This window comes from Mastigoproctus giganteus, chromosome 2 (assembly GCF_048544385.1).
Source record: "Mastigoproctus giganteus isolate SK-2022 chromosome 2, ASM4854438v1, whole genome shotgun sequence".
In the NCBI taxonomy this organism is placed as follows: Eukaryota; Metazoa; Arthropoda; class Arachnida; order Uropygi; family Thelyphonidae; genus Mastigoproctus; species Mastigoproctus giganteus.
This window is the reverse complement of record NC_143576.1, coordinates 261,797,466-261,816,218: the sequence shown is the minus strand read 5'-3', so window position 1 is coordinate 261,816,218 and position 18,753 is coordinate 261,797,466. Positions and strand designations below refer to the sequence as shown.

At 41.1% G+C, this 18,753-nt stretch overlaps 1 protein-coding gene across 1 annotated transcript in view; it reads right to left on the bottom strand.

Moving 5' to 3' along the window:
• LOC150090434 (uncharacterized) overlaps window positions 1–17,691 on the bottom strand; it is a 70,737-nt gene extending 53,046 nt beyond the window's left edge. The window contains exons 1-2 of the mRNA XM_090389883.1: window positions 17,149–17,691; window positions 11,754–11,803 (exon numbers count right to left, since the gene is read on the bottom strand). Of these exons, the coding sequence (XP_090246009.1) occupies window positions 11,754–11,803; window positions 17,149–17,426 (328 nt within the window). The 5' untranslated portion in view covers window positions 17,427–17,691. The remainder of the gene's footprint in view (window positions 1–11,753; window positions 11,804–17,148) is intronic.
• Window positions 17,692–18,753: the final 1,062 nt, after the last annotated feature.

Here is an 18,753-nt window from a genome sequence, read left to right as displayed (position 1 = left end):
TGAGATGATCACAGAATTGCTACACGTTCAACCAAACATAAGTGGCTTACTGATAGAGAAGAAGACAGAAATGTGAATCCTAAAAGTCAATGAAACCCAGTAGCGTTTAATTTCAAGTTTATCGCCGTGTGCTAACAACGAAAGGGTTTTTATTATTAGTGAATAGAGAGAAGAGTTCCAAAGCGTCGCTATGCGCATGTATGGTTTACATGTTATATTTACGCCATGTCCGTGCGGATAAAAAGTGGTGTAATTGCTCTCCTCCCCACACTGGGTGGACAACTCCCAGGTTCGAATCCTGTCAATGACGCGAGGAACTTTTATGGGTTCTTTTCACTCCATGACTGAGTTAGTCTTAGGCGTAGATGGCAAGGATCCCATTATTCCCTCTCCCCGGACACTCCAGTTTTTTGTCCAACAAAACAGACAAATTGACCAGAGATCATGCCAATTGACATACTACATATGAGCAGATGAGTTGATTCTCAGGTGGCCCTAATTAAAGTGGCACGTCGCTTGCAGCTGTTCACTGCAGTAAAGAAGAGTTTTTGAACGAAAAATTCAATTCATATTCGCTGCAATAAACCTTCTCGAAGTTTAAGAATAGCTCTCTTAGGGGGTTCTTTAAGAATTGTATTAAGGCAGCGTGGCATTCTCGAGTTCATCTACTTTGGCGTTTCACAGAACGTGAATATGGAATTTAAAGAGACCTGTTCGGGACAGAGGGCGAATAGTCAGAAAGTGGCCATTAAAAATAAATGAAATAAAAAGAGCCGATGCAGAGCAACTCGAGATTCCTTCGAGAATACGAGAAAGAAAATAACAGCTGAAACATCGCTCTCTCCTCTATCAGCGTGACGAAGACGAAGATGGACTTATCTCCAGAGTTCGCTTAAACCGGTCGAATTCTTTTTTAACGCATCCCCTACGAGCATTTATTTCCGCTGTTTCAGCAATTCCCGCAGCGTCTTTACGAGGTCATTTGGATCGCTAATTAAGTGGAATGTTTCATTAGGAGCTCATTTTCTTTTATTTTGTCACCTTCTGGGATGACTTCGTATTCCCACATATTATTATCTTCTTTGTGCGTCACCACGACGACACACAGATGCAATTAAGCTCGAAATTCTTTAGAAGGAACAACTCTGAGCAGCTTTGACCTTCCACAATTAGAGGTAGTCACGTGTAGTTTAAACTCTGCATTGGCGTACAGACTTTCTTTCTTTCTTTCTATCTATCAGACTCGCACTTTGAACATCCCTTCAAGAAAGCTACATACAGAGGGTGATCGAAAAGCCCCATGAGTACCTGGAGCGCACAAAAGGAGTTGTCATTAATTGTAATTAATCGCCATTAACTTTTATTAATTATTAAATTATTACCAGAAGTTGGTTGTCACTAGTTAGTCATTGCATTAGCGCACTGCAGATGCAGAGGAACGTGTTAATCATTTTTTCTGCTGAACGAATAGAAATAAGTAAAGTACGCTTAATGGCCAAAAAATTAGAAACTTTTATTCAATATCTAGTAAGGTCACCTTTGGCCAGGATTACAGTCTAAACATGTAGTGGCATGGATTCCACTAGGTGTCTGAGGGATTCTAGCTCCAGATTTCACCATTCTACCATTCAGCATTCCGCCATTGTGTCGGTCAGTAACAGTAATAAGTGTTCGCCACGTAGTGCAAGGAAGCCGAGGCTTTTTCTGCACTGGCAAAAAAAAAAAAAAAGAAAAAAAAAGAAAGAGGTAGTTTAGAAACACAAATTACATGCTTCTCTCCTCACACAGGTGAGTATCCAGTAGACCCTTTAAATTTTTCTAACTGTCATCCTCAACTACCTGCGAGGGCAACTTGTTACAGCACTCAACGACTCGCTGGCTAAAAGAAAACTTCCTAATCTAAACCTCAACCACTTATTTGAATTTATGAGAATTCCACCTTGATTCATTTTACTAATCCCTTATAAACCTCAGTCAAGTCACTTCCGAATTTGGTCACCAAGTTCTGTAGCCCACATAATCCGAGTCTTTCCTCGTACGGTCGTACTTTTGCCGATCTCACCATTCCAGTTGCTCGTCTTTGGACCTTCTTAAGAAGCTCAGTGTCATTTTTCAGATGAGGTCTCCATACTTGAACACAGTATTCCAAATGTGGAATTACAATTGCCTTATACAGTGGGACTATGACCTCCATATCTCTTCAGAATAATGTTCAATAAATCATCTATAGGACACCTTGGACTTTCCTGGCTGCCTATTTACACTGTTCAGAAAACGTCATATCTGCCCGTTTCGTAACTCCCAGATCCCTTTCCTCCTTCACTGTTTTTAACTCAACCCCACCAAGTGTATAATTTATTTGGAGGTTGTTATTTCCCATCAGGCTTTGCATTCAGCAGCATTAAAATATAGCTGTTACTTCTCTCACCATATTTGAAGTCTGTTCAAGTTAACCTGAAGGAGTACTGTTTGGCACAAATCTTTACGTCTTCTGCAAACTCTGACATCACGCTTTCCTTGTTGCTGTATTGTGTTCAATAGAGAACTGCGAAGCCGAACTATCCTTTCGAAATATTCTTTATTGGATTCAGAGTTGGAAAATTACGCGATCAGTGCAGAATTTGATGATCTTGGGAATCTTCCGCGAGCCATTCAAACAAATTTTTTTCCACAGTGGATAATTGCAGTGTCGTCTTGGAGGAATCCATTGTCATTGCAATCAGAGTAAAAATAAAGCATTCTCGCAGTAAAATCGGTCTGATACGATACAAAGATATTCATGGGAGGTAACACAACCTTCTATTGGCACGAGTGGACCTAGTCCGAATCAATAGAAGATACTCCATGCCATGATACCACTCTGAACCACTTGAGTGGGGGACACGAGACAGTCTCGATATATGGATTCATCAGATTAACTTTACATTTTGACCTCGCCATTGGTGCAAAAAAGTGTGAATGAAGATTCATCAGACCATATGATCTTTTTCCACTGTATTGCAGTCCAGTCTTGACATTAGCATCACCACTCCAGTCGAATCTTTTGATTTCCTACTGAATGAATTGGATTTATTAGTGGAGTTCCTCAGGGTTCAGTGTTGGGTCCATTGTTGTTTTCTGTATTTATAAATGATATTGATGATGGTATATCAAGCTTAATGTCCAAGTTTGCAGACGATACAAAGGTTGGCAGGGTTGTCAAGGACACTACTGACGCTATGCTGCTGCAACAGGATCTGGAAAGGTTGAGCAGATGGGCTGAGAGGTGGCAAATGAAGTTTAACATTGACAAATGTAAAGTACTACATATGGGAAACAGTAACCCCAGATCAACGTATCAACTCTGTGGTACTACGCTGACAGTGGTAGAGAATGAAAAGGACCTGGGGGTAATTGTGCAGGCAGATATGAAGTTCTCTGAGCAGTGCAGACGAACTGCAAGAGTAGCTCATGGTGTCTTGTCAATGATATACAGGAATTTTTCTAGCAGGGATAGGGATGTGATTATTCCCTTGTATAAGGCATTGGTCAGGCCACACCTTGAGTACTGTATACAGGTCTGGAGACCTCATTTCAAGAAGGATGTAGAGCTGCTGGAACGAGTACACAGAAGGGCAACAAGATTAGTGAATGGAACAAAGGGTTGCTCTTACGAAGAAAGGCTTAAGTTTTGCAAATTACAGTGTCTGGAGACTAGGCACCAGCGAGGTGATCTGATAGAGGTGTATAAAGCCTTGAATAGTTTGAGCATGCTCAATGCTGATGGGATTCTTCCTCTTGCTCAGAGTAATCACCTGAGAGGGCATAAATTCAAATTGAGGAAAGACAGATGTAGGATAGATGTGCGGAAATTTGCCTTTAGTCAGCGGGCAGTTGGTTTGTGGAATAGACTTCCATCACTTGTTGTTGAAGTTGATAGCCTAAACAAATTTAAGGCTCAGCTGGACAGGTATTGCGAACGAACAGAGGGGTGAAATGGGAGTAGTGGTTGTGCTTTTTTTTTTTTTTTTTTTTTTTTTGGCTGATGCTGAATAAGCTTGCTTTCTTGCATCATATGCCTCTACTAATGCTAATGCTAATGCTAATTTCGACTGAAGGCACGTTACTACCAAATCCCAAAATGCTTTGATGCTAGGAAAGCCATGGGACAACTTATATTTGCATACCGTACGTTTAACTATCTGTTGGGATGCCAATTGCAAAAGGTTTCTACTTTTATGGCTAGTGAGTGTGTACATTGCTCTAGACCGAATAAGATGGACACGGGGCAGTGCAAGGGATAATCAATTATAACACACAAAAGGAAGTAAGATATTCTCAAAATAATTTTTAAATATCAAAATCTTAATTTTTTTTGACCATTCGATTAAAATGTTAAAACGAGACTGTGAAAAGCGGTACAAGAGCAAATAGACAGTTTTAAAATTGTTTTCAAGAGCATTCAGAGTAAACGCAGTCAGGAAAAACCACATCTAAAAAAAATTCATTTATGCAGAGGTGTTACTCTCAATCATGTTTTAAATTGGAGAGATTTGACATCTCTCGAGATAAATCGTGGATAATATTTTCTTTGAAATATGGGTCGATCATTCGTTTTCCAGAGTGTTGGAATAATCTTCTGTTGAATATTTTAAAAGCGATGTATACACGTATTTGAAATAACAATTCGTTGCCAAGATTTAAGCGTTGAAATCAAGTTGACGAAGTACAAGGGAGGAATATAAATATTTAAAAAGCGTAGGATGCTCAAAGAAATACGAAAATCTTCGAGAAAATCCATTCGTTTTATTTGCAGAGTTTATACTTTCAAAAATATATAGTGTAAATGATGCCTTCGAAGAAAATAAAACTCTTAGGTTGTTACAACAGGAAATTCTCTGAACTCTGCAATTTAATTTTCTGTAACACCTTTATAGAAAACACTCTTCTGTTTGGATGAGAAAGAGACGTTTACATTCAAAATTTGTATCCAATTAGAGAAAAGTGCAACAGAAACCCACGAGATGTTAAAAACAGATTTTGGAGGAGGTGCTACGTGTGGTGTGGCTCGTAGACGTTTCAGTGGTTCACAAAGTTTAAGTACCTTGTTTGTCGAAGATGATACTCGCTCTCGCCACCTTTCAGCTTTAAAACTGGCGATGATGATCTTTCGTGTTCTAACCAGGAATGATGGACATTTAACTATCCACGAAGTTTCTTGTGAAATTGGTATTTCTTATGAGACAGAATTTTAACGCAGCATTTCGGAATGCGATTCATTTCACCATTTGGAGTTGGCAACTAAGAATAAATTGTCCAGACAGTGAATTGGTGTAAGATCATGTGAGAGGTTGGATATAGAATATACTAAGTTAGAATTAAATAAGGAATAGAAAAGATTTCAAAAAGCGATATTGAAAATATGACAGGAGAGTTGGAGCTGTTCTGAGAATTCTGGGATTGAGCTGTTCTGTTCTGAGAAAGACGGGTCGGATCGCCTTTGCTTTTCTACATAGTCGGAGCAATATGGTCTTAGTCGCTGATGCTCCTAAAACCCGACTACAAAGCCCATCTTCCAATCCCACCAACGACGCAAGACTTTTTATTTATTTTTTATTTTTTTTCACAACTTTGCCGAGTTAGTCGTCTCAGGCGAGAGTTGCATGGTTTTTCTTCTGGAAACTCAGGTCTGCTGTCCAGCAAACAGGCAAATTAACATAGAACACATACAATTTACAGACACAATGTGCTGCTGCGAAATTGTTTTGGTACTTAACACGCACACAATTCTGACCATATAAAGTGTCGCATTTATCCTGATGAAAGAGCCCATTCACAGAAGGTACACTGTGCCTGGTGACAAAAAAATTTGTAACCAGGACGCAGTGCCTGCAAAAAATTTTTCAGATAACTCGTGGCATCCAATTTTTTAGATGCCACGGGTTATCTGAAAATTGTTATAGGGTTTTAGGCGAATCAACAACTTAAACCATATTGCGATGTATACAATGTATTTGTAAATCGCGTATGTTCTTTGTTCGATCTACTGTTTGCTGGACGAAAATCTCCAGATTCCAGCAGTAAAAAGCCATGCTACCCTATTCTGAGACCGACTAACTCGGACACGTTATGAAAAAGACCCATAAAATTCCTCGCGTCATTGATAGGATTCGAACACGAGTCTTTCTCACCCGGTGTAGAGAAAACAGTGATCATACGAACTGTGTTGCCTACTAGGATCTGTGGCATTCAAATATTTCTCCACTAGGATTGTGGGGCCTAATGTGCCCCACGAGACGCTCCACCACAAGCCTTTATTTTTGACGCCTGTCGAGATGGGTCCATGGAGTCATGTTGTTTTCGCTTTTTGTGGTCCTTCAATACAGGTAAAACAGCAGCAACCAGAATTCGTCGGCATAAACGACGTTTTTCCAGTCCTCCGTTATCCAGTGTTGGTGTTCCTGAGCTGACTTTAACCGTACCTGCATGTCTTTTGTTGACAGGGACGGAACTCCGTTCAGTTGTCGCCTACAACACCTCATTCGTGATAAGGTACGACGAGGTGTGCTTTCTGAAATGCCTCTCTGGTTACCAGTGTTCTACTGGCTTGTTATTTGACTGATTATATCTTTCCTGTATTTTACAAATCTGGTCAACTTCTTTTGGCACTGCGCATTAACGATCTGTTTCTGTGCAGAGGCTAATAACACTCCACTAACAGTTCCACCAATTGCTTATCATACTCTGCCAGAAACTATGAAATTGAAAGTATCAGCCCCAATTAAGACATCAATCGTGCTCAGGAAATATGGGTATCGATTTTGGTAACCTTTGTAATGAGCCGATCTTAAATCTACATACTGAAGATGACATGGACAGTGGAAACCTTATCTTTCCAAAAAAAAAAAAGATGAAACTGGATCGACATAAACAGGATGGACACTAAAAACAGACTAACCATACACAACTTCTAAATGTAAATAATATAGAACATTATATAGTAGAACTGCAGAGGTCTGGGAAGCAACATTCATGATATTTATGATCTAATCAAACATTACAATACAGTAAGCATCTTCTTGTAAGAAACTAACCTAAGCACACAGTGACTCCAGTGATTAAAAATATACTATACTACAACACGACAGAAACATCACTAATTTAACAAGAAGCGTAGCCATTCTTGCGGATAACAAGGTTCCTACCAAACACATCCCACTGCAGACAACAATAACGACTGCAGCACTACTTGCTGCTTTGAGTTTTATGTTAATCCTGGCCATTAATCCTGTTAATCCTGTATATATTATCCTGTAGGGATCTCCCCAGATGGATACACGAGGAAAACTTATTGAAAAAATTTTGACAAGCAGAATCTCATATTATTAAACACTGTTGCTGACACTTATATTCACTTTCATATAGGAATATCTGCTGCTATATCAATATGTTCCCCAAAATGGTTTCCAATCACTCAGTGGGTATTTTTACATAACCCACTGAACAGTGACCATTACACGATTATTTGAAAATTGTGAAGAAACAGAACCTGACACACACACAGACAGTCACATAAAATGGGATTTCTAAGGCCATATTGCTCAGTATATATTGTCTGTAAATTGCGTGTGTTCTATGGTCGATTTTCTGCTTGCTGGACGAAAAACCCGAGTTTCCGGGAGAAAAAAACCAAGCTACCCTCGCCTGAGACCGACTAACTCGCGCTACGTTCTGAAAAAGGCCATAAAAATTTCTGATTTCATTGACAGGACTCTAACTCAGACTTTTCCACCCGGTGTGTGGAGGACGGCGATTCTGCCAACTGTTCTATCCACGAGGGCTGCAGAATCATATAAGCTGAACTTCAGCACAACGTTGCTTCTTCCATACAAACGGACCTTTTCAATTTTTGAGTTAGACTTCCCCAAACAGATCAGCAAATAGTGCACCAGGACCCGATGGAATATATTACATTATTTTTCATCACCTTGAAAAGAAAACTCTGAATTCATTACTGCAATAATTTTGATGTATGGCAACCATCAGTGTTAAATATTTTAATCATACCTTCACGTAAACCTACTTTGATTTACACAGTGCTCATTCAAGGAGTACTTAAGTGTAGAAGTCTTATTCTTCGAAATTTTTAGAAGTTCAACAAAGTTTTTTTTTTCCTGGCCAGTTTCATCCCACAAAAAACAGACAAAATTGATCACACGCAATTGATATTTTTAACTTCAGAACTGCCCTCAATTTGGCCGTTTCAGCTGTGTATTTTCATAGATTGAAAAGAAGATCTAAGAATTCTGAGACAACGAATGGCAAGCTAAAGATTTATTGTGCTCCTTTGGTGCAATCGGTGCTTCTCCTCGTATTATGCTACTGCGTGTGGTTTCCTGTCCAACTAGTGGTGTCTCTGTACAGGTTTGGTACTTCCAGAAGTATCTTCTCAGATTGGTCTTTAAGAAGGAACTGTTCAGATGTATTGGAATTACTAAGTTGGTTTCTATGCTTTGGAGAATCTGTGACTTGTCACTTGATTTGCATTCGAGACCTGATTGTGACTCTTTTTTATAGCGGTAAATTTGTAAATCGTAAATATATATCTGTACAATACTCTCTTTTTATTATAAATAAACAGCGAGGTTGCAATGTTTGGCCGGGACTTACTTAAGTTAAGGAAAAAAGAAAAACGTAGCATGTAGTACAGGTGTGGGCATTTTTCACTCCATGGCCAGGTTAGTCGGTCTCCGGCGAGGATAACTAGGATTTTACCCACAGAGATTTGGGTTTTTTTTCCAGATAAATAGGCAATTTGGTCAGGTCAATTCTTTGATGGCCCTAATATGTTTTTTGCTTTTATTGTTTGTTTACTTTTATTACTTGCTTTGGTTTCCGATCTAATTAGATACATTCTTAAACATTTCGCTAAATCTGACACATAAAATAATTCTATACGCCATTTTTAATATTTATCTCTTCGATTTTCGCAATTCTTCTAACCTTTTCTCATCAGGACTCAATATGACCTTGAAAAGCGGCTTTTGTTGATTAAAAAAGATGAATGCAACTGACGCATTGACGTCTTCCCTATAACACTAAAGACTATTATTTTTGCAAGAAGTTATCTGACGTCAAATGATTTCACAAAGTACACCAGTAAAATAGTATTGCACAATGAACACGGTTGCAGTTGCGTGCCTGCCTGCTCAGGTTAGCCAACCGTGTCCTTCACGATCTTCGTTTCTGAATTCTGTAAAAATTCACACGCATTACTAGAGTCGCCCCTTCCTGCCTTCCTAAAGAAATTCTGTGGGCATGTGGAATTCAGAATCCTGTGCAACTGTGTACACATGAGAAGGATGTACTTTTTTAGATTACGTTTCTACTCGTCCAGGCGTGGAGTTATGCAGCGTACTCGGAGCATAAATCCCCTAAGTAATAATGTTCATAAAAATCATTTAATATCAATACAAGTTTGAGTACTGCTTGTTCTTAGTGGTTATTTTTGTTTGTTCACTGAATCCAGCGTTGGGTTTTACTTGCAGCCCTCGTGGGTAGCACAGTTCATAGGATCATCATCCTCTCCACACGTGGAAAAGACCTGAGTTCAAGTTCCATCGATGACACGAGGAATTTTTATGGGAAAATAAAAATTCCTCGTGTCATCGATGGAAAAATTTCCACGTTGTGAAAATTTTTCACAACGTGGCTCAGTTAGTGTCTCAGGTGAAGGTAGCATGATTTTTTTCTCCCGGAAACTCAGGTTTTTCGTCCAGCAAACAGAAAATCGACACACAACACACGCAATTTACAGACAATATACACAGAGCAATATGGCCCAATTAATTGGGATCAAACTGTTCACTTTGGGTTTTTATGCGTTTTTCTCTCATCAGCACAAATATAGCTCCTTTAACGCAAAGAAATTTGCTGACCTTAGAACATAGAAACTCATACTTGGACATTTGCATCTGTAGTGAATATAAGAAGAAAAATTTAGTAGCAAATTGAAGTCCAGTCGACCAACAAATCCTGATTTTTCATAATTTCATTGGAGCTTTCAATATACACCAATGAGCCAAAACATTATGACCACCTACCTAATATGATGTTGATCCTCCACATGCAGCCAAACAGCTCGTATCCAGCGAGGGAGGCATGGACGCTACAAGATTTCTAAATGTGTCTTGTGGTATCCGGTAACAACATGTAACCAGCAGATTCTTTAACTCCTATAAGGTCCGTGGTTGAGACGCCGCAGATCGGAGTTGCTGTTCCAACACAAACCACAGATGCTGGATGGGATTGATGTCTGAGGAATTTGGAGACCAGGGCAATACCTGGAAGTCTTCCTCATGTTCCACGAAACAGTTTTGAACAAACCGGGGGTGTGGCATGACACATTATTCTGCTGGAAGACAGCACCACTAGAGGGGAAGATGGTTGCAATGAAAGGGTGTACTTGGTCAGCAATGATGTTTAGGTATAGTGTATAGTGTGTTCGGGTCTAATGGCGCCAGGGGGTTTCCCCATCTTCACTCTGATAATGTTTAGGTAGATGCTTCAGAGTGTCCGGCACACGGATGACCGGACCCAGTGTATCCCAGCAGAACATCGCCCAAAGCATGACACAGCTGCCACCGGCTTGCTTTCATCCGACAGTGCATCCAGGCGCCATCACTTCCCCAGGTAAACGACGAAGACGTACCCGGCCGTCCAAATGGTGCAACAGGAAACGTGGACCAGACGATCTTCTTCCAATCACTCAAAGTCCAGTTTCGATGCTCGCGTGCCCATTGTCGTCCAGGAAGCTCTGGCGACCCTGGCGGAGACAAGCCAGAGAATAATGGGCAGACTGGCTACCTCCTAGTGGTGTGTGCGGGCAACGTGGAGTCCCACCAGGGGCCCTGCGGCCAAATGCCAGGACACACAACAGAACCTAACGCAATATGCCATAGACAACACACAACACTTTTCTGGCATTTACAGTAGTACTGTATTCCTTCCACAGCGAACATATGGCGCAGATGTGGGAAACCACAGGTGGCGCCTGACCCTAATACTATGCACACTATGCACACTATGTAGGTGCTGCCGCCAGTGAACCGTGGTTAGCATGGGCACTCGGAGCGGCCTGCGGCTACGCAGCCCCATTTTCAGCAGGGTTCGATGTACTGTGACACAGTACTCCCATGACGAGCATTCCAATTACCGACGATCTGCGCCTCAGTCGCCATTCTATTCCCACGTACCATCCGGGAGAGCCTTTTCCCACTCGAGCATCGATGAACAATGGTCGTCCAACACCTCGCCGGCAGTTCGTAGGTTTTTCCTCGTCGGACCACTTTCGGTAGGTACTAAACACGACTGACCGTGAGCATCCCACCAGCCGTGCCATTTCGGATATGCTCTGATCCAGTCGCCTGGCCATTACAATTTGGACTTTGTCAAATTCGCTTAAGTCCGCTGCCTTTCCCCTCTTAAGAACATGAGTAGCACTGATTAACGGAGCTCAGTATCAGGTGTTTTTTATGTCATGTCCCGACCCGCGCACGCGCCATAGTTCACCTGCAGTTTCTACCATTTACATAACGACTCGCTGGTCATAATGTTTTGGCTCATCGGTGAAAATGTGTCCACATGGATACAAGTATTTTAATTCTACTAAGCTTTTTTGATTGATGGAGTCAATTTTCTTATGAAACTGTCAGGAAAGCAATGAGATGGAAATCGGCAGCATAACCTACTATAATAAAAGCAATGCAACTCACCTGGCTGACTGGGCCGATTTCCGGTGTTGACTTTGTCCGCAGTGGGCCATCTGAAATTAAAAGCAAACATGAAACATTCATTGTATTCAGGGCAATGACACAGAATATGTGCAATGATCCGGTTAACCTATTAAGTAAGATTATCACTCGAATGGTTCTAAGCAAACGGATTAAATGGTTTGAATTAATTATAAATGTATCCCAATAATTCAATAATCTAGCACAACGTTTGATAATTCAAACCCAATTTGGGTCATTTTCAACTCTTAATGTAGGCTGTGATGTGCAACTGGCCTCTAGTTACTGGGAGATTGCGATCACCAGGTAAGCAACCTCCCAGCATCCATCCCAGGCACATGGAGCTGGGCCATGTACTGTCCCTATCTCTGTCGGATTGAACCCAGCTTGCTGGGGGGGGCTACAAATGAAGCAAGTAGAGGTGGATGAGAGAGGAAGGCAATTCACCGGGTGACGTAAGAGCGATAGATTTGGATATTGGGGGTCAGAAAGCTGTTGGAAAAGAAAGATAAGGGAGTTAGAGTTGTGGGTGAGAGTACAGAAGCAAGAAGAGTTGGTACATGAGAAGAATGGAAGTCTGAGGGTACCATGTAGGGGTGTGTGTGCAGGGGAGGAAATGTGAATAAATAATCCTAAAGAGAGTTAGTCATATATGGTGTTTGAGGGATACTAACGAAAGATAGGATGAAGGTTGTGAGAGGGAAGTATGAGTGGAGTAAAAATAAGTGGGTTTGGGGAATAAAAAAAAAAAAAAAAAATATATATATATATATATATACACAGTATTTATTAGTGTCACCCGGAAAGTTACTTCTTCTATCCACGTGTATTTTGTCTGTAAATTACGTGTTCGCTGATCGATTTGCTGGACGAAAAACCCCAGGTTCTGGGGCAGAAACCTTACTGTCTACTCCTGAGACCGACTAACTCATCCACAAAGAGAAAAATCCCCATAAAAGTTCCTCACGTCATCGACAGGTTTCAAACCCGGGCCTTTTCCACCCGGTGTGGGGAGGACAGTGACGATACCACTGTGCTATCCGCGCAGACAGAGTTTGGGCAATAGGAGGTCGCAAGTAGTCCGCACCGTCTATTGCAGTCCAAGACACACACAAAAAAAAAACCTATTTGGCGAACCCTGCCACCACAATATAAGGTCAGAGGAACGGATTGTCATCCGAGGGGGAAGGACAGTGATACTTCAGCAGAGTTTATACAGGATGGTCAGAAGAGCAGAATATCCTTTGAAGAGGGAGGACGGTGCGAGTTCAGCAGTTTATGTAGGATGAAGGCGGGAAACTAGAGGTGAATAAAAAAGAGTCTTCCACCAGGCGAAAGGGGATAAAATGAGATATTTGGGGATTCAGAAAACTTTGGGGTGGGGGGAAAGATGGGGTGGAGATTAGGGAAGGTGTGGATAAAAGAGGGTTCGAGAGTTGGTTGGTTTATCGTTATAGAGTTTTAAGCGCATCTGCAACTTAGGGCCATATTGCGCAGTATATAATATGTCTGCAAACTGCGTGTGTTCTGTAGTCAATTTGCTGTTTTCTGGACAAAAAACTCGAGTTTCTGAGAGAAAAACCATGCTACCCTCCCTGAGACCAACCACTGTTGGGAAAAAAAGCCCATAAAAATACCTCGCTTCATTGACGGGATTCGAGTTTTATCCACTCGGTGTGGGAGGACGTTGATTATACCAACTGTGTCACCCACGTGGGCATAGTGTCCATGACATCACATATAAGACTGGAAAAAGTGTTCAGTGTACTGTCCTCCCCCACTTCAGTGATTTGTGAAGTGCGGGAGGACAGTAGAACATCAACACTGCAGGTGAGATTTTCCACAGTTTGGTTCTTTGTGTTGGACAGAGTATCCTGTAAAGGCCAGAAATTATGAGTGATATATAATGTGGTTTATGTAGTGTAGTGGTAGAATGGAGTATTAGGGAAATCAGGAGTCATTAAAAAGGGAAAAAGTGAGGGTTTGGGGGAGATAAGGAAAGGAAAGAGTTGGGGAAAAAGGGGTTTCAGTATTAGTAGTGGTTGATCCATGCTACTATAAGGAAGACAGGAGCAGAGTCCTCTGAAGGGGGTTGAGGACAGTGCATCTTCAACGCTGCAGGAGAGGCTTGCTACAGGTTGAAATAAATATAAGAGCAATAGAATACAGGGGAATCTGTGGGGAAGGGGAAGTTCAACTGTACTAGAGGGGTATAATGGCCAAGCCATGATTTGCTGTTCTACTTCATCCCAATAATGATCGATGGGTGGGTGAGGTGTGGACTGTGCTCTAATCAAGCGTGTTTTTTCACTCTGTGGCTGAGCTTAAGCATTGTCTTGGTCTTAAGCATATATTGAATTTCCCTCCCAGAAATTCATTTTTTTGAAAAACAAAATAGGCAAATCGACAAGAGAACACACACGCAATTTATGGACATAACACACAAGGGCAAATAAGATAGCTCTCGGGTGGATGGATCTAATATGGCAGTATTTGCTACACAGTTTGAAAGTATGGTTCTACCCTGAAGGCCTTCGTGCATAGCAATAATCGTGGTCCTCCCGACACCGGGTGGAAAAGAGTAGAGTTCGAATCCCGTCAATGACGCGAAGAATTTTTGTGCACCTTTTTCACAACGTGGCCGAGTTAGTCGGTCTCAGGCGAGGTAGTATGGTTTTTCTCCCGGAAATTCGGAAGAAAAAATTCATGTTGCCCTCACAATGTGTAAATCGATCACGGACAATATTTTAAGGTTTACTTATATGACTGATTTTTAAATGGCGCATAGGCCATGATGCGCCAAGTCCGAGTCTACTTATACTCATGATATAAAATACTAAACTTTAATTAATCGCACATGCTTAGGATCAAAGACAAGATTTAAGACCACGGGGGGGGGGGGTCCACAAACTTCCTTAATGAAACTAAATGGTTATTGTGCGAATAGGGTACAAGCCATGTTCAGGTGATAGAGGATAACTTCAAGTTTTAATTAGAGATGTTCAACGTGAGCACCTTTAGTTACTCTGCAAATGATCCACCCATAATTGGCACAGCTTATCCCTGTCAATGCAGCCGATTCCTGTCCAAATGCGTTAAATTCTATAATGGTCTCTGGAATAGATGGAACATACGCCTGGTCTTTCAGAAATCTCCAGAGAGTAAAATCTGAAAGAGTCAGCTGAGGAGAATCGTTGAGGCTACAAAATCGGTTCTCCTGTTCCAATCCACATCTCAGGAAACACTTTTTACGTGGTATTTTTTTAGTGGTATGTAGCCACTAACCGCGGGATGATTTCAGAACTGCAAGTCTGGTACAGATAGCTTCTTTCCAAATGACGTTTGAAATTTACGCATAACAGCGGTGAGAGACTGCAGCTCGTTAAACAAAATGCACAATTGTCCTTCTTGGATTGATAAATTCTGTCATGATTGCAATTATGCTGCCATCTGCTGTGTCGCTGATATTTTCTGGTTGGTGAATAAAAACTTGAAGATATCTTTCATCACCTGGAAGTGATTTCAGGTTTGTCATGCACTTTATTCGCACAATAACGTTTTAGTTTTGTAAACGAGGTTTATGGACATTCTGTATTTGCAATTTAATGCATACAGTACATATTTTTACAAAATATACATTGTTATTCACTTTTAAAATCCAAGTATTTGTTCGTCTCTTTCTTTAGACGAAAATAGTTTCGGGTAGTATTTTTCTAACAGAAATTCTTTTATATTGAGGCGTTGTTTACAAAGAAACAAAAAGCGATTGTGAAGTATTTATGCATAAGAACACTGGTGGTTAAGATTATTCCAACTGGAAGCGCCTGTTCTTGGCAAGAAACTGGAAATTTTAAATTATCAGGGCCAAATTTATGTTCAGGCGAATTAGACAAATATCTAGAACTTACACCTCTAGGCCAACATTCTGTCCCATTAATTAAATTTTTGAAATTAGATGATGTTTTTGTAAGTAAGTTTGTTGTCTGTAAATTGCGTGTGTTCTGAGGTCGATTTTCTGTCTGCTGGACGAAAAACCCGACTTTCCGGAAGAAAAAATCATGCTGAACCTCCCTCGAGACCGTCTAACTCAGCCACGTTTTGAAAAAGACCCATAAAAAGTCCTGACGTCATCGAGCTCAGGTCTTTCCCACCCGATGTGGGGAGGACGACGACCCTACCAACTGTGCTATCCACGAGGGCGAAATTAGATGCATCTAAGTGATTGCTTGACACAGTATTAGGTGTAACAGTTGCTGAACCGTTCCTTAAATTATATAAATGCCGAAAATTAGTTCCTAGCAGCATCGAAAATATTATTTCAAAATGTTTTATGGATAGCGCAACTGTATACGACCTATAGGGAACAAATTAAGAAATATCTGGTTAGAAAAAGAAATTTTTTAATATCTTGTACAGCCACCATGGACTTTGGTGAGAACTATAATCCTCCCAGGGACACTTTCCACAAGCCTAGGAAGACTGGAATGTTGTTCACTCCTCCCTTAATTAAGGCTGCAGCTAGTTCTCTCCTTGAACTAGAACGTCTTATTCTGGCTGTCACTATCAGGTTCACCACATTAATCTTCTCCAACCACTCTTGGAGACATCGACGTCATATAAAAAACAATATGGGAATCCTATTGTTTCGAAACTTGATATTACAACGTCTTGGACAGACAACTTGTGTAATCGAGACCCGATAATAATTAGCGGGTCTCGATTACACAAGTTGTCTGTCTGACCACCACTGGACTGACCATATTTTCTTCATGGCATGCTGATACATCTTCTCCAAAGAATAGCCACAATTCATAATTGCATTTAATTCTTGGTTTTACTTCCACGATGAGTAATGTATATCCTTCCCTTTTAAAACCACACGGAGGTTTTTTTTATTTATTTATGTAAATGGGTGAACATCAGTCAGAATAGAGATAATTGATTAAATAAATTAATCGCTGAACGTTATATAATACATTAAAGTATTATAACCAGTCAGAATATTAAGAGTTCTCGATCAACTTTCTATTGTTAGTACAATTACTATTCCCTCCTTGTGATGATCCCTATATTTCGGTACTATTATTAGCTAGACAATTGGTAGTACGTGAATTTTTAATATTAAAATCATATTCAATCCAGATACAGAGTATCTGCAATTCTGTTTTTCTCTGACATCGTCATTTGGGCTCAACTACGGTTTCTCTCTATCTGTTTTTTTTAGGAACAGGATGTTATAAACCAACGAACTGTGGGTTGGCAGTATAACCGCAGGCTCGCGACAACCCAGCCGAATCTGAGGCCACACCCCTGCATATATTAATTAATTAATATAACTGCAATTATATTCTGTTATGTATAAAAGTAGGTTACTCACTTGGAAGAGGAAGAACTTCCACTTCCTCTTGAGCTGGAACTGGGACGACCTCTTGAACTTGAACTCGAACTTGAACTTCCACTGCTTCCCGAACTTGAACTTCCACTGCTTCCAGAACTTGAACTTCCTCTACTTCTTGAACTTGAGCTTCCACTGCTCCTTGAACTTGAGCTTCGACCTGAACTACTACTACTACCACCCCCTCTCCTCAGGTCAACTGGAGGTAGAAGAACCACCACAATCACCGAGATCAGCAGAAAGCTCCACAAACACCTCATCGTGATGGTTAATAGAAGTCCGGATCGGCACACAGTGCCCTTCTTCGAGGACTTATAAGAAACTCCTTGAGACCGGTTCCTGTCAACGGTTCTTTATATAACTCGCGTCCACTTCCGTCCAGAGAAAAGGGAAAAAATATTAATGCTGCTCCGCAAGGAGACAACGCAACGGCGATAAAAAAGGAGGGAACGGAAAGCCTCGTGCTGCTGGAAGTTAGCGTAGTTACGTTAACAGATAAACAGACGAGATGGCCTTGACTCCCTCTCCGGGCTTGCGGGGTACGCTAATGAAGACTCGAAATAAGAGGACGTCATACCCGTTGTAGCACGTGCTTCCTCAGTACCTTCTTTAACGTCAGTTAGCATCGGTTAACGTGAGTTAGCGCATGCAAATACCAAGAAATTTCGCCATTTATACAACCTGTTGGTTCTGGGAAAATCAAAAATAAACGCAGGATCCAAAGAAGAATACAACGAAATCGAATGCCAATTTCATTGGTTGGCATTTAATTTCGTAAAATGTAATCAATGAAGTTGTTAGCAATTGACTCAATGAAATTGGTTAGTTACAATCGACTCTGCAACAACGTAAATCAAAAGGGATAAGGGGGAGGTATTTGATAACACTCCTTTTTCAAATGCTTTATTGTAAAGCATCATTATTAGGAAGGTATTAGGTATGTTGAGGGTCTGACGGCTCCTGGGATTTCTCCATCTCCACGTATGTTCTATGTATCGGACAAACCAGGGATTTAAAAGTGTGTGGGGTATGTACCATGTAGTACGATGCTGTGTCCATTGTTCGACCGGCCTGTTAGCCGCTGGGCCCCTAGTGAGACCGACGTTACCAATACAGCCCAGATCTGTATGTTGTTGGACGGCAGAAATGGCGGATCCTCTTAAAATAGGTTGCACTATTATTGGACTCCGTTTCAGAGAGAAAATCAACTGTTTTGACTTCTCGGGATTGATTTGAAGTCCGAAACCGGAGAGGAAGGCCTCAAAGTTCCGGATTTTCTGAAGGATTAAGGTATTGATGTATTCAGCAGTGTCTCCAGGGCTGATGGGAGTAAACAGTTTTATATCATCGGCAAATGTGATGATATCAGTTCGGCCTGTCACGAATGGCACGAGAACAGCTGAAAACAAGATTCCGGACAGGACCCCGCCTTGTGGGACTCCAGCTGAATAGTCCTGGTGTAGCGCAGATTGCCATCGCGAACAATAATGGTCCTGTTCTCCAGCATTGTCTGAATAAACCAGAGCACGTCTCCACCAATGAGGTAATACTCACCTAGTAGCCTTGCCAACGCGTGAACGGATACGG